This window comes from Impatiens glandulifera, chromosome 2 (genome assembly GCF_907164915.1).
Source record: "Impatiens glandulifera chromosome 2, dImpGla2.1, whole genome shotgun sequence".
Classification (NCBI taxonomy): Eukaryota; Viridiplantae; Streptophyta; class Magnoliopsida; order Ericales; family Balsaminaceae; genus Impatiens; species Impatiens glandulifera.
Window position 1 is genome coordinate 7,732,498 of NC_061863.1, and position 26,166 is coordinate 7,758,663.

A 26,166-nucleotide genomic window follows, 5' to 3' on the forward strand; every position below is an offset into this window, starting at 1 on the left:
ATTAAGTATGTTTTCGTGTTATTTAACCCGAGAAAATTAGTCAAACCTTAAAAGAAAAGCAGAATCTAGCCTTGTAAAGAAATAAAAATAAATCAAAAATATGTGCTAATTGATGGAGACAAGAAGATATTTAATCATAAATAAATCCTAAAAAAACTATAAATAATAGAGGAAATTAAAGATATGCATATATAAATACAAATTTTCTATAAACAATAAATATAGAGATTTAGCAATACCATAATTAAAAAATAAAAATACATACTTAAAAGTTAAATCAATAAATATTAATAGTTTTTTTTTTCCATTTCATATATAATTAAAAAATAAAAATCCCTAGTGCAACGGCCGCCCTTCCTGAACAACTTTCGAAGTTTTCGATTGCCGGCCGCCGAACATATTAATCCCGCCGGAAAACTTCCATCCCCTGTTTTTCCTCGGCGACGATTTCTCATCTCCGCCGCCGCCTCCGGGACTTCTAGACGATTGCGATCTTCTTATCATCATCAAACTCTGATCATCACAATCATCTTCTGTTTTCCTACGATTCTGTTTAATAAAAGCCCACCATAACGCCGCCTTACTCTTCGCCGGCGTTCCACCGCAAGAATCGCTAACAGCGATTTTCGTCCTGATAATAGGAATTGCGAGAGATCTCGATCGAGTAAAAGAAGGTTCAGTTTCCATCTTAAGATTTGGGTCGCCGGAAAAAGCGCCGGCATTGGAAGATCTGGCGGAGCCGCCTCGGCCGGAGGAAGGGAAGAGAGAGAAAGGGGAGGAATAAGATGTTGAAGCGATGACGTTGCAAGAACAGGGACGGACGTCATGACAATTTGGACAGAGAACGATTAGACGGTCACGGAGACAAGTTGGACAGATGCCGCCGCCGATTCGACGGCGTTTAGATGGGTGTTTTGAACACTTGTAAACTTCTTCTTCTCCGGCGTAGAAAGACATCGGAAAATCTTATTTTTCTTTTTTCCGGCGAGTAATTTCTCTCTCTAGGTTTTTAGAAATGGAAGTGTTTTATAGAGGGAAGAGGATTAATGGAGTATTTATTTTAGTGAAGAATGGTTTTTTAACTTATTTTTTAATGCGCATGGACGTTAAAGTTTAAAGAAGTGGGTTTTGTTTGATTTAGTCATTTATTTTATTCTTCTAAGAGCTTTTCTAAGAGCTTGTTTGATGTTGGTTATTTTGAGTATGTTTGAAAATTTGTCAAAAAAAAAAAGAAAAATGGTTCGAAAAACTAAGTTATTTGAGTTTTTAGTTGGTTGATATAATTAAAATTTTATAATTAGAAATATTTTAGTATTTTAATAGATAAAATAAGTAATTTGATTATTAGAATGATAGGGATAAAAAAGAAATATTTTTTTTTAATAGAGTTTGTATTTTTTTTTATATGACTTAATTTATTAAATAAAATATTAAAAAATTTATCTATTTTAAATATTTATTTTTTATTTTATTATTATATATTAATACTTTTTAAATTTTTTTATTAAAAATATTTTATAACTTCTCAAAATCACAACCATTAATATTTTTAAATAACTAAGGTTATAACAATAATCTCGATACAAACAAAGGTATAAGTCAAGTTATTTAGTGCTACAAATCATATGTTATAATATTTTAGATAAATTAATTATTTTCTCAACCATTTTTTGCAATCAGCTATTTTTTTTAATAAATTGAGAATTGGTTGTACAATCTGATTCAGAATGGTTTGAGTTGTATGTTATCAAACTTGGGATTATCAAGTTTGGTTTGATTTTAAAAAAATGAGAATTTTTTTTTATAAAATATATTTTTATAAATTTGGGATTATTGAGTTGTATGTTATTTTAATTTTTAATTAACTAATTAAGTAATAAAATAGAGAATAAGATGAATTAAATAATCTTTTATTATATTAAATAAAATAAAAAAATCTCAAACAATCCATTGTCACTTCATTCACTCAAATAGGTAAAGTTAGTTTGATTAGACTTACTTTTCCAAATTATAAATAATAATTGAGGTTCAATAATAAGAGAAAAAAAAAAGTTTTGTTGTTCTCTAGCAAACCACACAAAAAAAAAATTATATTAATTTATTTATTTATACAACTTACTTAAACCTATAACTAATAAAATATAATTTAAATATATGAACTATAAAAAAAATAGACTTATTTACCTATATGAATAAACAAAGTTAATTTTTATTTTTTAATTATATATTTATTAATTAACCTACCAAAGTAGTCCAATGGTAATAGTGGTTTTAAAAGACCAATAGGTCACAGATTCCATCTGGAAAAGCTTTGAGTTTAAGGGGGAGCTATTTGAGTAGATGACCCTAAAAATATGGTGAATTGAGGGAAGTGAGGGTGGATAATTTAAATAGCGCTAGTGATCCTCTTTTTTTTAATTAACCGATTTTTTATTTTTATTTTTTTCAAATTTTTTTTTCGTCTCGCGGTTGCGTGACGCAACTAGGGTTGCGTGACGCGATTGCTTAACACAACTGGGGCATTTTCGTCCAGCACTATTTAATTTATTCACTATCACCATAAGTAATTCACCCTGTTTTTAGGTTCATTTGCTCAAATTTCCCCTAGGTATTATATACTAGTTCTCTCCTAATTCCAATTTTTTATATATTTATTAATTAAATATTAATATATTTTTTCTCTCATGTTTCATTAATTATATCAATCATTTTATTTTAATTCTTATATTTTTTACTATTTATACATTAATTTCTCTTTCTTATATTTCATCTTTATTTTTAATAATATTCAAATTCTCATTTTTTAACCGATTTTAGCAACTTATTTTATTTGTAAATTTTGTTTTATTATAATATTTTTGTGGAAAAAAAAATTCTTATTTAATTTAATATAAACAAAAATAAAATTAATAGTCATAGTAGTAACATTGTTTTTGTCTAATATTTAATTATAACTCTTTTGTTGTTTGATAAATGAGTTTTTATTATTATTCAATTCTTGATTATTAGTTTTTTTTATTAAAAGGTTTTTGTTGTTGAATTGATGAGTCACTCTTATATTCAACCATCGAAACCAAACAATTTAAAAATAATTAATAATCGAAATCAAACAATTTAAAAATAATTAATAATCGATATTGATATTGGAATAAGACATAAAAAAATATATATATATATAAAATTAAAATATTTAACGATGAATGTATATATATAAAAAGAAAAAAAAATGATAAAACAAAAGAGATCAAATTAAAATAATTAATAATAAGACATTTATAAAAAGTAGAAAATAATTAATAAAATAAAAAGAGAGAAAAATTATTAATATTTAATTAATAAATATAAAAAAAAATATCTTTATTAATAAGAGGCATTTTTTATAGTATATATGTTTGAATGATCTTTTATTAGTTTATATGTGTTTAATTGAAATAGTTGTACCATGTTTAATTGAGATAGTTGTACAAGTACATGTTTCTAAATAAGTTTTTTTTCCTTAATTTATATAATGTCGGTAGAATTAATGCTAGCATCACTATTATCTTACATTAAAAAATGAGTTAAATTTGTTTTAATATGTATTCATTAGTTGAAAAGATATTTTAATTTCTAAATCTCAATATATTTTAAATAAAAAAAATTATGTTTAATAAATTAAAATATTAATACGATTCTTACTTAAATCACCTTAAATTAAAATAATTAATTTAAACATTTTAGAAAATAAAATAAATAAAAAATCATTTAAGTTAGTTGGATGGATAGATGTTATAAATAATTCAAAAATGAATTGTACAAAATTTAATGAGAACATAATTTAATTTGTCCCACAAATTCGAACATATAACGTATTGTTCCTATCACATTAAAATTTATTTGATTAAAAGCAATAAACAGCTATAGTTTTTTACTATCACGGGAAAATAGGTAACCTTTATTAATAATGTAATAAATATATCAACAGTCAACACCATATCAAAACCAACGTTTTCAAAAAATATAATATAAATGAGACTATTTTAAAATTCAAATCTTAGATATAAATTCATATGGCAAAATCATTATTCATGAATAAATTTTATTTTGGTTGCAATATATATTATAGTTGAAAATCTTACAAATTAAAATTATGAGTATTGATTTAATTTTATGTAATAATTTTCACATATTTAATTATCTTATTAAAATGCGAGATCATTTAACAATTAATATTTGTGCTTATTTTTTATTTTTTTTTATAAAATATGATAATTAGTTGAATTGTGCAAAATTTGATTAAAAATTGTAATTAAAAGACATTAAAATCAATCACACTAAGGCCTAAGCTTAGTTAAAAGAAAACAGATAAATGTCACCATCTTGAAATAGACTAATCCTAGCTAGTCAAATGGGTCCTATATAATTAAAAACGAAAACAAGTTTTAATATTATTGCAACATTAATTATTATTTTTATCAACTCATCCAATAAAATATCACAATTATTTTATTTTATAATATCTTAATATATTTTTACTAATTTGTAAATATCTAAACGGGAATTAAAATTGAGTTTGAAGTATAAAATTTATAATAAAGAAGAGATACTTAATAAATAAATAATTAATTAAATAATAAAATTTATGGATTTTTTTAATCAAACTTATCCTTCAAAACTGAGGTGTTTTTAGATAAGGCTTTAAATATTATTGTTTTTAATATTTGACTCAAACGAAACTTTCGGTTTGATATATTCACCAAATAGGATGTTTTAAAAAAAATTGATTATGTAAAAAACTAAATCAACCTTTTAAATTCTAAATATAACTAAAAACTTTCATTGAAATACTCTCGTGCAAATAAAATAGTTTAAAATAGTTAAATTGAATCTATTAAACTGAATTATTTGCAACAATTTATGAAACCGATAAATAGAACTCAATTATTCGACTAGATTAATTATTTTATAGGCGATCGAATTACTAAATTGACCAACCAGAGTTAAAATTTGATTATATAATAGTTACACGTTAGAATTCTTACCTAAATAATTTTGATTAAGTTTTTTAACCATTTAAAAAAAAACTCATTTCTTCAAATATAAAAATAAAAACTCTAAATTAAGTTTTTAACTATTAAATTATAGTATTCATAGTTTTTATTTTTTTAAATAAATATACATAATTAATATTTAATTTTCAAAATAATTTTTGTTATGTAAAATTATATTATTTAACCATAATTTTTTAATTGATTAATAAAACCGATCAAATCAAATCAATTTAACCAATTGAACTGATCATCTAACGAATCGAACTGAACCGACTACTTAATTGAAATTGATAATTTTAAAATTTTAAAAAATTTGTGTGTACATCTCATTATATAAATCAATCAAATTTAAACCACTTACAATTATTTTATACCAACAAAACATGGAAAATAATGTCAAGTGATAAGAATTTGTTATCTAATTATATAAAAGTAAAAAGTATTTTTTATATCTTTTTCTATTATATAATCTTTAAAAGAGCTAAATAATAATGTTTATATATATATATATATATATATATAATAATAATAATAATAATAATAATAATTAAATATAGGTAATCGTATTCTTTAATACAACTCACCACCGAGAAAATGTATCGGGTGAGTCATTACTTTAAAAAAAATTAAAAATTAACTTTTGCAAATTTTGATATTATTTATATAAAATAGTGAATAGAATTTAGTGGATACTAACATTAAGTTTTGGATTTTAGCCCGTCAGGCGATAAATATTGTGTCTAGTTAAATGGTTAAGTGTGTTTGCGAGATATATACTTACCTAATTAATCCATTGTCCCATTTTTTTTTTTTAATAATATTATACTCTTTTTTTAACTTAAAATATAGCTCATCCATCCATGTATCATGTCAATCAAATATTAGAATAGATGATCATTTGATTGAATAACTTTTTTTTTTAATGTTCATATATATTAAAAAAATATATAATTTATTTAAACATAAATCAGAAAATATGACTTTATTTGATATTTTCATATATATATATATAATATATATATATATATATATATATATATATATATATATATATATTTAAAATGTTTATATTAATTTCTCATGAACCTCAATTTAAAATATTATTAATAAATATTTAATTTATGACATTTAAACTTTTAACACTTAAACTATATTATTGAGTTATATATTTTTTTAATTAATCTTGGATAAAAAAAATTAAAATACTATCAAACTTCTTTCTAATAAAATTAATTGTATGTTTGAAATATTTTAAAATAAAGTTATTAAAAAAAACATCATATATGCAAGGGCGAATTCAGGATTTATTTTTTGACTGGGCTGATTTTAATTTTTTAGTAATTAAAATTATCAATAAATACCCCTAATAAAATAAAATAAATATAAAAGATCTAAGAAATGAACGAAATACTCGATTTAATAACAAATTTATATATATAAAAATTATCTCGTATTATTGAAAATGTAAAAATAAGACAAGAAAATATATAAAATTTAACAAACTTCTACATATTATTTAAGTTGCAACCTTCTATTTTTTATAGAATAAAATTCATCTATTATAGAATCTGAATCAATATCTTCAACAAGCTCTCGTTCAATATAAATTATCATAGTATCGGCTAAAAACTCTTCTTCCATCTTATTCCGTTGAATAGTTTTCACATGTTTCATTGCTGAAAATGATCTTTCTGTAGTGGCAGTAGAAACTGGTAAAGTCAAAACAAGTCGAATCAATCTATCAACTCAGAATGCCATTTGGAGGAACAACCAATAAGATTAATAATGGTGGATAATTTTGAAAAAAATAGTCAAACAGAAATCTCTTTTGTAGAAGCTCCAACTAATGCTAATTGCAACCTATGAGCAAAGCAATGTATATAATATGCATATGGACACTCTCGAAGAAATAGAGCTTGAAGTCCATTCCAAGCACCAGACATGTTACTAGCACCGTCGTACCCTTTCCCTCTCATATTGGTGACATTCAAATTACGTCGAGAAAGAACATCTGATATGCTCTTCTTTAATGTTGAAGCAGTAGTATTTGGAACATTAACAATATCAAAGAAACGCTCTCGTAAAATACCCAAACAATCAACAAATCTCAAAATAATTGACATCTGCTCTTTATTTGAAATATCTTTAGCTTCATCAACTAAAATACAGAACTTCGCATCTCCAATTTCTTCACGTATTTTTTTCCTTACTTTATTTGCAAAAATATGCAAAATTTCTTTCTAAATAGTTGGTGAAGTATATGTTGCATTTCTTGGAGCTTTTTCTAATACTATATCACCAATATTAACATTCAATCGACCCATAAGTTTTATCATCTCTATAAAATTACCACGATTTTTAGAAGATGAAGATTCATCATGACCTCTAAATGCACAAGCTTGTAAACTAAGCCATCGAATACTCTCAATTGTCGTCTTAAGTCGTAATCGATTTTTCTAAACTTCATCTAAACTTTGGGCATTCAATATGTTGTCAATATGTCCACTTACTTTCATCAAATCTTCAACACATTTCACTGAGTTACCATGTGAGGAAGTAGGACCTCCCACGTGAATTAAAAGTGGACATTTAACTCCATCGTTAACCCTTTTCCAGTTATTAAATCCATCAATAGTGAATGAAGGATTAATAGGTGATTTCTTTTGGAAAAGAAAATAAGGAAAACAAAATATTAAATCCTTTGATGAAGAATACTCTAATCAAGGAAACTTTTCAAACCACGAGTATTGAAATCTACGATACTGAGTTTGTGATCCAAACTTAGTTCTTGGATACTCATCTAACTTAGGTTGATACGGACCCATTCTAATATAAGACCGCCTAATTTCATCTTGTTGATTTATTGGATGTTGCCATATAGGAATCCGAATTGCGGGATCTCGTTCAAGATTATTAAGATCAATTTCAACCCTTGGAAAATTTAAAACAGGTTGTTCTTCTTCCGTATTAGATGCATAAGATTGAAGATTTACCTCGTTAACCGTAGATGTAGATGAATTTTCTTTATGTTTGAAAAACGACAGTAATGTCTTTTTTTTTTACTCCTTTCATTATCTATTGTAATCCTATTAACAAAAATATAGAATTAAAATAAGAATATATAATTTATACAATCTTATGTTATAAACAAAATTAATTGAAAAGGAGTAAAGAAAATTAACCGAGAGATTCAAAAGAGAGACCAATGATAGTTGTAGAGAAATTAAATCAAACAATCATAAAAATTTAAATTGATTATGTTCTAAATAAATAAAAATATGAAAGTTTAAGTATGAATATAAAAAAATATAATATAATATAATAATAATATAATTTAATATAATATAATATAATAATAATATATATTATTATAAATAGATAATATTCTTATATAAAATATTATATTTTAGCCAGCTGTATATAATAGATATTATATATATATATATATATATATATATATATATATATATATATATATATATATATATATATATATATAAAAAAAAAATCACACTGGCTAAGCCCGCTGAGTGCATCAGCCATTGCATATATGCTTTTGCAGTTTATAATTTAATTTTATTTATAAATTTACTCAATGATTAAATTTTAATAAACAACCATTTTATTATATATTAATGATAAATATATAAATAAATTATAATATGTATTTTCAATATTAATTAAGTAAACTAATTACTAAAAGATATTAAGTTAATTGACAATCTATGTCGGTTAGATTCAGAAAAACAAAAACAGTATTAGATTTTTTAGGAAAATAATATTAAGAAAATGCCATCACACTTTAGATTGGATTGGAAAGCTAAAGTTCACCCTCTCCTTATAAATTAATTTTTTTCGGAAAAATAACAAATTAGCTTCAATAATTATTTAAATTTAAAGTCTTGTTTGGAAGAAAATTACTGTCTAATCAAATAGGTTAAATCAACTATGTGAATTAGTTCCATTTTTAAAGCCGAATAAGTTTAGTCATTTGTGATGACAAAATTATTATTTCTTTTTTCTTTTTTTCACCACTAAAGGTTGTTATATTCCGGGATGAGATTCAAAAATTAAAGTACGAGATAATCAAACTCATGTTATATATATATATAAATTTGATATGTAATAAATTATTGTTTTTCTTGTTTGATCACTATTGAATGAATGTATATCTTATGAAAAATAAATTTTACTAACTATTCAAAATTATGAAGTAAAAATGCAAATTTCTTGAGGGTTAAGTGTGAGTTGCTTTTTTTATTATTTAATTTAGATTAGGTTACTATAATCTTCATAATTATGACTATACTTAAAAGTTAGTTATCCCATTTAAGAATATTTTAATTTGTTATTATTATAAATAAAGAAACGATGTAGAGAAAAAAAATTGAAAAGGATGACGTAATGTAATTGGCTGAAAAAATAAAAAAATTACATTTCCTCATATTTTATCAATTTTCCAGCCAGTGATGTAGTGACACGTCATTTTCTATCTCAAATTTCCTTCTTCTATCCTTTTATATATATATATATATATTTAATTAAATTATTTTTTCTAAAATATTATATAATTTAAATCAATAGATAAAATATTTTAAAAAAATATTTTTTATTTATTTATAGAAACTCAAGTGAAGTCCAGCTCCAACAAGCTTCGAAGTATGTATGACTGATACCTAAATAATGGCAACTTTTTATGAAGGAATATAAATCTAAAACAATTAGGCAAGCAATACTGTTTACCCCTTATTTTCATGTTGGATTAATTGCATTAAATAAAGTAACATCACATCATAAATTAATTATTTATTTATTTATTTAGGACATAATTTATTACTATTTTAAATAAATATCTACTTTATTTTTTTTATATCTCATTTTAAACTGTTGAATATTAAGAAGTTATTTGATGTGGGTGTTTTGTTTAATAAAAAACATATTTATGTAAAAAAATTGAATATGTGCATTGTTAGAGAAAATTATAAAAATAAAATAAGAATAATTTAAATATTGAGTAATTAATAACTTAATTTGTATAATTTTTTTTACTCTATAAACTATAACATGAATTTAATGATGATATTGTTGATTTAATGATAATTTATTTGTAATAATCCTAAATTGTTGAATTTTTTTATTTAATTATTTAAATAATTCAATTGATGATGAAACTTAGATAAATTTATATTATTCATCATTCAAACAATCTTGGAATTAAGTATAATATAAATATATAATGAAAACATACTTTTTTTATTGAATAAAAGTAATCTATGACAATAAATTATTTAAAATTAATCTAAAATAATTCATATAAAATAATATTCATTACTTCTTGTAACATTTTAATTTATAATTATTAAAAATATTTTGATGATTTATTATACATAATTCAAATAATTTTATTTTTTTTTATAAAAAAACAAGCCATACACGTTGTATATATAAAAAAAGGTGGATTGATCCTCTTTCACCTAACAAGCCTTGTTTGCATTTGCGTATATTTACACGTAAAAGGTACTTTTAATCCCATCGTCCACGTGTCATCATCGTAACAGTCCATTTATATTGTTGATTTGATGGCTCTAGAACTTCCCGCCTATTAGATAGTGCCATGTGTACACTATTCATTGGCTGCCAACTCAATCGAGTCATTACATAGTTGAATTAAATTTAAAGAAATAGTACTTTAATTAGCAAAAATAAAAAATTGTAAAGAACTAAAGTTTATTTTAATTTGTCCATTTAATTGGGTTCTTATTATTTATTTATTTTTAAATATAGGTGTAGGCAAATCAAAATAGTATTATTTGTCACATTTTGGCTCACTTTAACATTAATAATTTTGTAATAAATTTATAATATCATATATTTTTTTATCTTTCATACTTTATAAAATTTAAAGTTAAATTTAGTCCAAAAATTAATTTTTAATGTAAATTAATAAAGAAGTTGAGTATATAATTTTCCAATTATTATTTGGAGTTTGAACTTTTATGTCGGTTTTGTTAAGTTAGAATTTAACTTTTGTATTATTTGAGACTTGAATTGTGGTGTAAAAATTTGTATAGTCTATTTGTGCACGTAATATACAACCAAATTGCTGAAATTTGATTTTAGTTTATTGATTAGTTCAATTCGGTGGTTAGAAAATTGATTCAATCTTTTTATTAGTTTGCAAAAATTATTATTAAATAATAGAATTATTTTTAAATTAATTTGAAAATAAAATTAAATTTAATAAGATATTAGTATTATAGTCACAATTTAGTATTTTAGATTAAAATTATATAAAAAAAGAATAATGATAAGAGAACGAAGACATTGTACACCACTTTAGAAATATAAAACATACCATTTTTTTTCAATTTTAAATGATAGATATTACCATCAATAAACAATTAATAATTTCTCATTTTTCAATTTTATATTATTAAAAATAAATTTATTAATATATCTTTTTTTAATTATTATTTATAATTTTAAAAGAATATACATATTTATTAATTTAATATATATATTTCGAAAGAGGATCGGTTAATCATCAATAAAAGTGTGTTGTCATCTGTACCCATAAATATGATATCTTTATTCATTTTCCCAAAGTGTGACGGTGAAAATGAAAAGAATAAATATGTATAAATTTCTATGAAGATTTTCTAATTTATCGTTTTGTCATTTAGTTTGTTAGGATAATATTAAATGTTTTAAAAATCAAGAAAATTTGTATATTCGATATCTTATTTTCTTTAATAAAGCATTTTTATCAAAATGGTGTTATAAATTTGTCACGAAACTCAATAGTCTTTGGGCATCGATGATTAAATGTAAGTATGATTATAATTGTTCTAGTTGGTTCACAAAATGTGTAATTATCTAGTGGAGTGTAACATTTGGAGGAGAATTTATTTTATGTAGAAAAGTTTTCGTGAACAATCTAGATTCATTGTAAGGGATGGTTCTTCGATCAATTTTTTGGGACGACATTTGGTGTAGTGTCAAAAGTCTAGTTACAACGTATCCATTGCTATACCACAGTTAAAGACATGTCTGATCCTCGATGCAGTGACTTCCCTATCCAAATTAGATATAGAATGAGATTAAACATTATGAAGAATTTGTCCAGTAATATAGTTTGCTTTTGATAGGACGCAAATGTCTCTGTCTGAACAAAACGTTATGCGTTGTCAAGACATGTATAGTTTCAATGTGAGGCATTGTTGCAAGTTGTTCGCTAAGATAAGTTCATATAATTTATGTTTGGAGAAACATTAGGAATCAAATATTTCATCTAATATCTCGTTCTTTAGATGTAGCGTTATTCACGGTGGAATTCTTACGGATGATATGTGCATAAAAAAAATTGTATTATGGTTAGTCGTTATCGTATGTGTCACGGGGAGGTTAAATCAACAACTCACTTATTTTTGTATTGTCGAGGGGTGGCTAGTATCTGGAGTCTTTTGTGGAGTATCACTAGGATTCATTGAGTGATACATGAGTCTTTAGGTGATACCCGAGTCTTTGGATAGATATTGACAAATTTGGATTGATGCGACTAATACGACGGACCTACATAATTGAGTTATCATCTCAATTATTTAGTTTGAGAGAAATCGTTGAACTTTGATTGATTATAGTCGTCCGATGCATATTATTCATAATGCTATTATCATGATGTTTTCTGAGATTCCTTCCGGAAAGTCGGTAGAGTCCGTCGGGGAGTTAATTAATTGTTATTATCGAGAAGCGAGTTCGATAACATATTAAGTAACGTTTTTAATATTTTATTTTTTATTTGTATTCTTTTTCTCCCTATGTCAATTTTTTGTCGTTCTACTCAAACGATTTTTTTATCATTTTTAATATACGTGGGCTTTTTTAAAAAATAAAATAAAAAATATATATGTATAAAAAGTGAAGAAAATATAATTTTATTAATTATCAATAATTCATCCTCTAATATCTTTTAAAACAAATTAAAAAAAATACTTTTTAATAGTAAATATGATTCAAATTAAAATAAATAATGATTAATTGTATTATACTTAATTAAAAACATGAACTCATTAATCTATTCTCTTAGAGTTTTATCAATAGATTACACAATTTAATTAAAAAATATGAATAAATATACTTTACCAAAAATACATTCATTCAAAAGTCTAACATCTAAACATTTATTTTTATAAAATCAAACACCATATTATATTCACAAATTATTCTTAATCATTACTTAATAATAATAATTATTTGTATGTATCTTACATATTCAACACATTAATCTCCCAAATTTCATATCAAAGTTTTACCTTCAATTATCATTACTATAAAAGATATTAAGTATGTCTTTAACAACTCTTAACAAACAAATTTCATAAAATTCTAGGCCTAGGTTATTTGAATAGCTTAAATCTAAAAAATAATTCTTCACTCTCTTATATTCCATTACATCATCACTCAATTTAGTAACTAAAATATTAAAATATTTCTTATTTTAAAATATTATTTTTTATTTTATTATGTTAATATTTTAAGCTTTTTATCCAAAAATATCTCAACCTCCTAAAATCATCTCAATCATTATTTTTCAATAATCCAAAGTTTTTAAAAAACCCTTATCTCAACCAGGCCCTAGAGTCTAGTGCACACAATTTTATAAAATTACTCATGAGATATACACAAAATACTAGAATCATTCTTAGAGCCTCATCATATATATTTGCCAACCATGATAAAGTAATTTGATTAACCAACCAAAATTAGTTATATATCATTATGTATTTAACATAAGTACCAAGATTTTTTGTAATGGACAAAGGATAATAAAAAGTTATAATATATATGGATCCACAATTACTTTTACTTAAAAAAATACACTATGTTTAAAATACTTAAATGACATTATTTGAAGTTTATATATATAATAAAAGTTAAATGAACCCCAATCCTTGGTACAAGTGATTGTTGTAGAATCATGGTTAGAGATATCATACTTGTTGACCATCCATGAAGTAGTTTGATTAACCTGACCAAAGTTATTTTTATTTATTTGATGGTTAGATGATAATAAAAGGTTATATAAAAAAAAAAGAGAAGAATTAATTTTCAATCTTCCAATTGTGCACCAGCCGGGAATTGAACCCGGGTCTGTACCGTGGCAGGGTACTATTCTACCACTAGACCACTGGTGCAAGTGATATTTTTAAAATAACATCTATATTAGAGGCATTATACGAGTGACTATCCATGAAATAGTTTCCATAATTATTTTAATTTATTTGACGGTTAAATGATATTAAAAAGTAATAAACTCATAGTAACTTGTACTAAACAAATACATAGTTATAATAAAATACTTAAAAAACATTATAATATTGTTTGAAAAAAGAAAAATTAAAAAGAGAATAACTCAATAACCTTGATTTTATTCATTCTACTTCAACACTACTAATGTTAAAATAATTAGCAAAACCTTATTATCCTCGGTTATATAAATTACAAAAATAAAAACTAAATTACATTTTTAAATTCAGATGATTGTTACAACCTTGGTGTAATTGGTTTTAATCTAGTCTGAGAATAGAATTTGTATAAAAAAGAATTTTACCATTTTTCAACAATGCCCAAACATTCCTACTTCATTAGTTGTAATTACATGTCTAGTTTGAAAACCCAAATTGATAATAATTGAATTTGCTACTATTTTAATTTGAATGATGTAACCATATTACAAATTTACATAGCCAACTCCACACTTTTAATAAATCACCCATTATTCACAGTTTCGATTATTTCAGAAATCTTATCGTTGTCATCATCATCACCACAAGGATATTTAAAACAGATTCGCATAAACATTAGTTAGACACTTTCAAGCTAGCAGCAGTTATCATAGTGGCGATGTTCTGTGATCAGATTCTCTTTATGTTTTGATATGATATGTCTCGTTTTGGCGATGATCATGCTGCAAGTACTACCACCACGATCAGAAGCACGATCGCAAATATAACCAACAACAAGCATGTCTGTATATCACCAAATAAGGTACAAAAAAAATATTAAGCTGAAAACATTAATCTGAGTTCAGTAAGGTAAAAAAAGTTATAAAAAATATTTACCAGGGATGAGTTTGCTCTTTGAGTCTTGGCTGCTTTAGCGAGATGAGATTTACCCTCGATTGTTGCAACATGAGCGCTCTCAACGTGGGAGCCAATGTCATCTACAAGACAAGTCCAAATGTTTATGGGACATATATATATAGAAAGGGCATTATGATTTATTTGATGTTGAGTTATTTGAGATTATTTCTATATCCAATTTATTTTCTAAGGGAAATTTTGGTCATTTTAACTAAATAATTCACTTTTAGAACTAAAACGATGTTTTTCAAATAACCCAAGATCAAAGAAGACCCAGGTGAATAACAAACTTACCAATCATAGCTCCTTGTTCATGAACTAAAACCGCAAGATCTTTGAAAATTTCATGAACTTCCCCAATTTGTTGCTGGATTTCTTGTATCCCTTGTTCTCTTTCTTCAATTATAGCTTCATTGAATGTGATTTCATTCTCCAAGAACACGACCTCCTGCCTAAAATACATTTAAGTCATATCAGAATATCAAGAGAATTCATGAATATCATGATGATGCAATGGACCCATTTGGAAACATGATTTCTGTTAGATTTCTCATATGATCACGTTTGAAATCAGTACTCAGCGAGACATCAATTCAGAAATTACTGACAGTTTTTATCTTGATCCAGATCCCAAAATAGAAAATTCTTCCAAGTGAGGCCCATGAACAGCTAAAAGTTATAAATATGCTTCTAGAGCAGGATCTTAAATTCATGCATGTCAAGTGTAAATTGGACAAGAGAAGATAAGCAAGGAGAAACGAAACAGAGATGAGAGCATCAAAGTTAAATAAGAGGAATCGGAAGAAGGTCTAGTTAGGTGAAATACGAAATGGGTCATGACAATTTTGGTAGATATGGTGATTTCCTTGAATATTAGTTTATTTAGATTATATCCCATAAGCATTGTTGATATGTTTATCTGAAATCGATGTTATATGATAGTTACCTATTGTTGAGACTTACCCTTTTCCCGTTAATCAATCACAATTCGCGATAACTTCTTCCTAGTAGCAAGTAATCTCTAAGCTCATAAACCGAAAGAGACAAAATTGAGTAATCTTGAGCATACCTTCTAGATTCCACAAGGAGAACACGCTGCTCTGGAGTTTGATCATAACCTATATTAATCTCATTCGCTGTATAGCTGCTTACATCATACAACAATTACAAAACCTGTTAGATAACCATAAGAAAATGAAGGAAAAACCCGAAAGAACAGCTTCACTACCTTGAAGGAACAAAAGGAGTATATGCAGTCTCCCTTTCAGCTGCAAGCCTTTGAGCTTTCTGAAACTCTTGCAAAACTAATTGAAAATCTTTAGCCAGTTTAGCATCAGTGATTTTTTTAGTAGCCTGCCAATCAAAGGATCAATCATATAATACATGTAATCAATCAATTCAAATGAAATGAAAGAATATGACTCACGCTAACTTCAACACGATGATCAGTATCGCTAGCTTGTTTAAGTTTAGCTGAAGTATCCTTAACTAACTGTGTAATGTGTAGTCTTGTCTTCCGTCTGAAATGATAATTACAGTAATCAATTCTAATTCCTAGAACAATTCATCAAACAATAATGAACATATATACATACAGTTTCTCTCGTAGATCGGGAGTATCCTTGGGAGTTCCTAGGGTATTGACAAGTCTATGGAAAGTAGAAACGGCGGTGTTAATCTGGAAAATACCAGAAGCAACAGCTTGCGTAGGATCTTGATTGCTGTTTAGAAGACCTCGCTTTGAATTTATGGGTCGTCCTGCTTCAAGATCTTGAAAACTCATTTCTACCTCGCTTGGTAACCCTAACCCTAGTTTTGATGAAATCAAGAGAGAAAGAAACCCTAGTAGATACGGGTTTATGAAGAAGACGAGAGAATTGGATGGTGAAAGGAGAAATAGAATCGCAATTGGACGGAAAAAGGAAGGAACCTCGAGCCGTACGTTAATGGAGGAAGAGAGAGAGATATAGAGAGAGAAAGAGACTTTGAATTTACGCAATAATTATTGTTATCTTTAATTTAATTTATTAATTAATAATGTAATGCAATATATATATATATATATGACGATTGTCTTTTAGATGTGTTACGTGGATATTTGGACGGCGATTACATTACATTATATTATTGTTTATTTATTTATTTATTTATTTTGGCGGATTGTGAGTTAATATATTGGCCTTTTTATCATCAAATTGATATTAATAACATGAGGGATGATTGGAGATAAATTGGTATAGTGTACAAGAAGGGAATAGTTCAACTTTTAAAATTTCGAATTTACTATTAAAATTGTAAAATTTTATAATTTGATAGAAATAAAATGTTAATTAGTTAATTTTAAATAAATTTTTAAATACATAAATTTAAAATCAAATTTATGATAATAAAATTTTACGAGTTTATAAATAATTTCGATTTTATAATATTATAAATTTATATTTATAAATTAAATTAATTTTTTAAATATAATATTTTTATAGTATTATTTGCTTATTATTATATTTTAATTAATTTTTATATTTAAATATATAAATTTTTAAAATTGGTTAGTTATAAAATATTTAATTATATAAAAATAATAATAATAATATATAAGTATATAATTAATATTTTTTTAATTAAACTCTTACTATTTCAAATAAATTTAAGATTTTACTAACTAATCAAAGATTTTATGTAAACTCTCTATTTTGAATGCCTTATAATAATCGCCATTAATTACAAAAACAAAAAAAAATGTAAAAAGGGTTTAGCTAATTAGATTAACCATATCATTACTTTTCAATTTCTCTTCTTTCAAATTTTCTCCTCCAATCATTTTACTTAATAATATAATAATAAAAAATGTCAAATGAACTCCTATTATGTCTCAATTTACTCAATAAACTTTTTCTTTGATGTCTTTATTTGTTGTATTATGTATGGGAGCTGTGTAAACCAGTCAATTTATTTGTAAATAGTTCGCGAGTAATTCAAAAACTTTATATTTATAGTTTGAGTAGTTTGCTTTATAAATATATATATATATAAACATCTTTTTCTTATATATTCCCTTCTAAGACTCTTCCTCTCCATTAATATCTTCCCTTAAACTTATCATTTTCTCCTTTATATTTTCTTCCTTACAATCAAAGGAGAAAATCGATATTCTAAGTGCTCGATCTCTCACATTCTAGACAAATAAACATATCAATTTCTAAGTAAAATATATAATTTGAATTAATAAAATTGAACTTTTGAGTTTTTTTAGTTCGAACTCGAGTAGTTCGAATTGTCAACGAGCCAAACATAAATATTGTACTCGATCGAGTTTGAGTATATATAATACAAACCGAGTTGAGTTCAAACAGTATGCTACTCGACTCGACTCTTTTACACCCTAATGTATGGGATCATATTTTTTACATCTTTTGATTTATTTGTATTTTGTTTTGTTTGGGAGAAAAGTTTATTGAAAAGAAAGATTTAAAATAATTAAAAGAGATACTAAATTGGCTCAATTGTTTAAGAAATTTAAGTTGAGATCCATATATGTTGAAATATTATCTCTTCATCTTCCTTGAATTGGTATAATTTTGCTTGCATTCAACATATGGAGTGTTGTTAGTCTTTACCTTTATCAACTCAATGTCTTTTAAAATATCTGTATTTCTCATGTAAACTCCAACTCACTATCTAAATAATATTTTTCTCTCTCAAATTTTACATAATATCAAATCATATTTTTTCATCTTGAAAAGAAAAACATGTTCACAATTTCCCGTCGCCTTCTCCAATGGTGAAAATAGCCATTGGAGGAGAACTCAAATGATTCAATAATCACATATTTTTCGAAATCATTTATCATAAATCCCAGTGCATTTTTTATCTCTTTCTTGACAATTTCGTCGTTTCGAAATTGCACTTTCTTTATAAGTCGAATCTGTATTGATCATCGTCTTCGAGTCTCAACAGACTTTTTTCCGATATAATCTGTCCAAAATTATCACTTCTTACTTCCGTCTAGCGACACTCCGGCAATTCAAAGTCACTCTCTGAAGAAATCCATTTTTTTATCACTTTTCACTTCCGTCCAACGACACTCCGACGATTCAAACGTCACTCGTTGTCATTAACATACAGCGACACTCCGTCGATTCAAACATCACTCGATATCATTAATATACAACGACACTTGGTGATTCAAACTGTCACTCTCTGTCATCAACATCCAACGACACTCCGGTGATTCAAACATCACTCGTTGTCATCAACATCCCGTGACACTTTGACGATTTAAACTGACACTTATTGTCATCAACATCTCATACATTCAACAACATCCTTTTCACTCTCATAACTACCCAAGACACTTCCTCTTAGGTGACTAACATTCTCATCAAAGCTCTTCCCAAATTGATTTGAGGAAGTATGTGGCAAATTGGGCACTCTCAACATTCCCAACTTGAGGGAGAGTGTTGAATTATCTCTTCATCTTTCTTGGATTGGTGCAATTTTGCTTGCACTTAATATGTTGAGTGTTGTCAGTTTTTCCTTTATAACACTCAATGTCCTTTAAATATCTAGATTTCTCATGTAAATTCTAACTCACTATCTAAATAATATTTTTCTACTTTCAAATTTCTACAATATATATTTTTAATATTACCTTTTTACCCGGGGCAAATGTGTAGAACATCCAACTATACTCCGATGATTCAAACGTCACTCGCTATCATCAACATCTAGCGATACTCCGACAATTCAAACCGTCACTCGCTGTCATCAATATTCAGCGATACTCCGACGATTCAAAGTATCACTCGTTGTCATCAACATCTCATACTCTCGGCAACATTCTCTTCGCTCTCATAATTGCCCAATGCTCTTCCTCTTAGGTGACTAACATTCTCATCAAAGCTCTTTTCATGTCGATTTGAGGAAGTATGTGGCAAGTTGGACACTCTCAACATTTATTACCCAACTTGAGAGAAATTGTTGAATTATCTATTCATCTTCATTGGATTTGTGCAATTTTGCTATTAAGTGTTGTCCGTCTGTATCTTTATCACACTCAATATCTTTAAAATATCTATATTTCTCATGTAAACTTCAACTCACTTCTAAATAATAGTATTTCTCTCAAATTTCTATAATATATATTTTTTAATATTACCTTTTTATTTGTGAGGGCACATGTGGAGTTTTGTAATAGGGTATATATATTTTTTTAATGGAGTTTCTTGATTTATTTAATTTCTATTATTTTCGATGGTGATTGCGATTGAGTCGATTTTTTGATAAATTTAAATCTAATCATATTATGCTGGTTATATTCTATCAAAACCTTACTTTTTGACCGTATATATGATAATTTGATATATCAGATATTGAGTTCGGTTTGACAAATAAATATTTTCATATCCGACTATATATATTCCATAATTCATATTTGACATATTTTAAACTAATTTTAAAACAAACAAAAATGAGTTTAAAAGAAGTATCTTCTTCGACGAATCATTCTTATTCCTGTTTAATCCTTTCGTTTCGTAAGTTGTTTCTACACCCCAAAATATAGAAGCTGTTAGATAAATTCATACCGGTTCAAATAAACCTAACTTAAACAAACTTCCTATGCAGGAACAAGGAACCGGACCGGATGAATAAGAAAACCAAGTCAAGGTACCGAACCGGTCAAGACACCAAACCAATCAAGAGCATTCGGTACGTGACCGCACAGAGGATGGATCGGCCAAAGCCTAAAAGCCAAAGCTCAAACAGCCGATCAATCCACAAGACCGGAGGAAGTCCGGTCACTTCATCATCAAAAAATATTCGGCCAAGTCAAGTGGTCAACCTAGGCCAAGTCAAGAGGCCGACCTGCACAAGAAGACACTTTGGGTATCTGCTGAGAATGATACCAAAGGAACAGACTGAATACTTCCATATCCATGTAAGTCTGAGGAAAGACTGTAGGCTGCAGAAAACAGTACTACCGGATCCTTCTACTTCGGGATAAGCCAGAAAGGAAATCTTCAAAGTACAGACAACTGTCCAAGCAGACAGTGCCTACATTGAGTAAAAGACAAACCCAGCAGGTTTGCTTTACAGACCGGCAGGTCTGAAACATGACGCCAGGTCTGAGATTGACCGTCAGGTCTGAGGAGAAGACCGGCAGGTCTGAGACACTGAATCACTGCACCGCTGACCAGCCAATCAGATTCAAGGAAGTGAAATATGACCGTTGGCATATTTCACCTATAAAAGGAGGCAGTTGAAGAAGAGTAAATGCGTCAGTTACCAGAGTTACTAAGTGAGATAAACATTAAGTGCATTTACTACAAGTGATAACAGTGTGGCATTCTAAGAAAGCCTAAGTGCTAAATTCTAAGTGTGTGTTACAATTTCGGTGTAAATTGTACGGGTGTTATCGAGCAGAAAATAAGTCTCGATCGGATTGTACTTGTATTCCTTAGTGAATATCCTTCTCGCGGTTTCGAGAGGAAGGGGTGACGTAGGAGTTTTATCTCCGAACATCCATAAAATCTGTTGTGTCATTTACTTTCTGTTGGCTTCTTTACATAACCGATTAATCTAACAACATCACTCAGAACCGAATCTCTACTTACCATACCGAATATCCAGATAACCGAAACCGACCCACCATTCTTCAAAAACTCCATCATCCGAAACCGACTTTGCCTATCATACACGTGTACCGCTTCAACTTGAAAGCAAACCTCTTCCGCGCTTGAACCTAGTTCAAGGGTTTGTGACAGGTTGTGTAGTATTGAAACCCCGGTGTTAATCTCTAACCGGATTAACCACCACCCTACGAGTGAGAACCGCTAACCGGTCCAACCCCCGGTCCACCAGCGGCGACCTAGATCCTAACAATTGGTATCAGAGCAGTTAGTTTCAATACTCAAGCAGACATGTATCAAGATAGGCCTCCAATGCTAGAAGGTGATGACTTTGCCAACTGGAAGGCACGCATGCACCTACATCTAGTCACCTTGGATGATGAAATGGAATCCGTTCTAACCGAAGGACCAATAGTCATTGATAAAGACAGAAAAGAATGGACAGCTGATGATAGGAGAAGGAACAATCTGGACAACCATGCGAGAAACCGGATCTCCAACAGCGTGGACAGAAATACATACTGCAAGATCAGAGATTGCAAAACCGCAAAGGAGACTTGGAACACGGTCATCCAGATCTTTGAGGGAAATGAAAGAACAAAGGAGAACAAAATAATGGTGGCCACACAAAGGTTTGAAAGCATCAAAATGAAACCAGGGGAAACTATGAAAGAATACAGTGACCGGTTCACTGGTGTGTTAGATGAGTTAGCAAATCTGGGCAAGAAGTACGACAACAAAGAGGTCATCATGAAGGTTTTGAGGTCTCTTCCAAGTGCCTGGGACATAAAGACGATGGTCATGAGAGAATCAAAGAGCCTACGTAAGATGAAATTATACGATGTATTCGAAGATCTTAAGGCATACGAGTTCGAAATGAAATCCAGAACCGAAGAGGAAGTCTCGGCCTCAACGTCAACCAGAGCATTATTCACATCTACAGAACCGGTTGTACCTGCTTCTGTACTCACACCTGCACCGATACCGGTCCCTGCACCCGCACCTATCAGAACAGCCGAACAGTTTACTGAGGACGCCATGGCCATGCTTGCACAGAAGTTTGGGAGGTTCATGAAAAGGAGCCAACCGACAAACAACTACTATGGTGACAAATCCAATATAAGATGCTACAACTGTAACTGTATGGGACACTTTAAGTGGGAATGCAGGAAACCAAGGAGGGATACCCAGAAACCGGAATATCAAAATGACAGAAACAATTATCAACAAGCCGGCGAAGGAAGTGAGGTGCCGAAAGCACTGATAGCCGATGATGGAGGAAGCCTATGGGCTCACAGTGACAGTGACGATGACCTCACATGTCTCATGGCAAATGAGGAACAGGTATTTGACTCTCCCTATGATGAATTTACTAAAGATGAGTTATATGAAGCGTTGAATGACATGGTAGAAGAATATAAGAACCTACTGACCATGCTACCTAAGCATATCAACCTTAAAGCCGATCCCATAGCACCGATCCCAGTAGAACCAGAGGTACCCATCATAACCGAACCAGAAGCCATACAACCTGATGATACTCATACCCTAGAAACCGAATTAGACCTTAACATCGAACAACCTAGTGAGTCGACTAGAGAACTAACCGAAAGAGAGAATGCCCGTTTTGAATACACGATGGCCGCCTATAGGAGATCTAGCGATATAGTAAAGAACCTGAATAAAGAATACAGGCATCCACGCTGTAAGAATGGCCTAGGATACACAGAGAACAGATCTAAAGACCGAAAATCCATATGGAAAGCAAAGCTTACAATAGGAAACCTTCCCTTTATAAAATTTCTTAAGAGCACCTGTACAGCTGAAGAAGAGGAGACCGCGTATTATAGGGAAGAAAAGACAAAGTATGACTATGTTGGCCCAACCGATTCATGGCTTGACCTTGAGAAAAGGAAAGCAGAAATCCTCAAATATAAGAAAGACTTCCCTGAACCACGTAGATCAAACTATAGATCATCAAACCAAAGACCATCATCATTTAGGTCATCTGTAGGGAAACCGAAATACACCAGACCAAGTGTAAGGAGAACAGTTGAAACTTTAGCAAAGAAGACCGTTCGATTTATCAAGGTTTGGGTACCTAAGGGACTAATCGCATGTGGACCCAAGTAAATGTGGGTACCAAATAGTTGTAAATATGTAATTTTTGCAGGATCCAAAGAAACGGCTAGGAAACTCTGAATGGTTCTTGGACAGCGGTTGCTCCAGACACATGACCGGAAATAGCAATATGCTAACCGACATCAGATCAGTAACCGGTGCTCCAATTACCTTCGGTGACAACTCTAAAGGTAAAACCGTGGGCAAGGGTAAGATTGTCCATGGTAACCTAACTATTGATAATGTACTTTTAGTTGAAAACCTACGTTTTAATCTACTTAGCATTAGTCAAATGTGTGATGCCGGATACACAGTAGAATTCCTTAAACATGCATGCTTAGTTAAGAATTCTCAAGGAATAGTACTACTAACCGGAAATAGGATAGGTAACATCTACAAGGTAGACTGGAAAACTAGAGTAGAACATCCTATATGCATGATAGCTAAAACTGATCAAACCTGGCTATGGCACAAAAGATTAAACCATCTAAACATGAAAACCTTAAACTATATTCGTGGTAAGAAACTAGTTGAAGGCATCCCAGATATAGTATTTAACCAGGATAAGGTTTGCTCAGCATGCCAGATGGGTAAACAAACTAGGTCATCATTTAAGAGCAAAGGAAATCTCCAATCTAGCCGATGCCTAGATCTTCTTCACATGGATTTATTTGGACCAATTCAGGTCATTAGTCTAGGCGGTATGCTCTACACCATGGTAGTTATTGATGATTACTCTAGATATACATGGGTCATATTCTTACCATCTAAACGTGAAACGGTATCAAACCTAATCAACCTCCTTAAGCGTTTACAAAATGAAAAATCAACTCGTATAAATTGCATTCGTAGCGATAGAGGTACCGAATTTACTAATAGCACATTAACTGCATATCTTGATGAATCCGGCATTAGACACGAGTTGTCTAGTGCTAGGACTCCTCAACAAAATGGCCTGGCCGAGAGAAGAAACCGGACTCTCAAGGAAGCCGCACGGTCCATGATAGCCGACTCCGGCATTGCTCAGAAATATTGGGCTGAAGCTATCAACACTGCATGCCATACACAAAATCGGTCTTTGATTAACAGATTTCACAACAAAACACCATATGAGGTCTATTTTAACAGAGTTCCCAAACTTAAATACCTCAGGATTTTCGGTTGTAAATGCTATATTCATAATAATGGTAAAACCCAACTTACTGCTTTTGATGCAAAGACCGATACCGGCATTATGCTGGGATACTCTTCAGTAAGCAAAGCATATAGAGTATATAACAATAGAACTGCAACCATGGAGGAAACAATTCACGTTGTTTTCGATGAATCGGTTGAAAGCAACACTGCTTCATGCTTTGATCTTCATAACAGACTGGAAAACAACGATATTCATTCTGATAGCGAAGATGAGACCCCGGTCTTCAGGGGATTTGTCCATGACCTAATGGGTAATATTGATACCCAGCCGGATCAAGCTGTTTCACAGCAGGAAGCTGACACTTCGGTCCAACCCGAGGAAGCCGGTCGGTCTGACAATCTTGGTCAGCCTACCGACATGTCTAGCCTTGATCAATTAAACGGTAACTTGGTAGACACCCTCGAACCGAATCTCAGAAGAAACAGTAAACATCCTCCTGAGCAAATTATAGGTGACCCTTCAGAACCTGTTCGAACTAGGAGTCAACTTCTGGAAGGATATTTTAACTCTGCTTTTATATCCCAGATTGAACCGAAAAGAATAGATGAGGCATTGTCAGATCCGGACTGGATCTTGGGAATGCAAGAAGAACTAAACCAGTTCGAGAGTAGTAAAGTCTGGTACTTAGTTCCCAGACCGAAAGATAAATCGGTCATAGGAACAAGATGGGTATTCAGAAACAAACTCAATGAGGACGGTCTGGTCACGAGGAACAAAGCCAGATTAGTGGCTCAAGGCTACAAACAGGAAGAAGGCATTGACTTTGAAGAGTCATTTGCCCCTGTGGCCAGGATTGAAGCCATTAGGATTTTTCTTGCATTTGCTGCTTTCAAAAATTTCAAAGTTTTTCAAATGGATGTTAAAAGTGCATTTCTAAACGGTGATATACGAGAAGAAGTGTATGTTGAACAGCCACCCGGCTTCAAAAATGCTGCACTTCCAAACCATGTATACCGGCTAAACAAAGCTTTATACGGTCTAAAGCAAGCACCAAGAGCCTGGTATGATACACTGACCGCATTCCTATTAGAGCATGACTTTACCAT

At 29.1% G+C, this 26,166-nt stretch overlaps 2 protein-coding genes and 1 non-coding gene across 3 annotated transcripts; all 3 read right to left on the minus strand.

Moving 5' to 3' along the window:
• Positions 1–336: 336 nt before the first annotated feature.
• Positions 337–957, minus strand: LOC124924268. Its single transcript, XM_047464328.1, has one exon. It carries the CDS (start codon positions 955–957, stop codon positions 337–339), a length of 621 nt encoding a protein of 206 aa, XP_047320284.1.
• A 13,196-nt stretch (positions 958–14,153) lies between these two features.
• Positions 14,154–14,224, minus strand: TRNAG-GCC. The gene has a single exon. It is a non-coding gene; the product is annotated as a tRNA-Gly (tRNA).
• Positions 14,225–14,719: 495 nt separating this feature from the next.
• On the minus strand, positions 14,720–17,179 carry LOC124925997 (syntaxin-22-like). The gene is made up of 7 exons (XM_047466150.1): positions 16,768–17,179; positions 16,599–16,692; positions 16,401–16,525; positions 16,242–16,316; positions 15,467–15,624; positions 15,152–15,252; positions 14,720–15,058 (listed from the first exon to the last, which is right to left on the minus strand). Exons 1-7 carry the CDS (start codon positions 16,953–16,955, stop codon positions 14,993–14,995), a joined length of 807 nt encoding a protein of 268 aa, XP_047322106.1. The 5' UTR covers positions 16,956–17,179; the 3' UTR covers positions 14,720–14,992.
• Between the last annotated feature and the right edge of the window lie 8,987 nt (positions 17,180–26,166).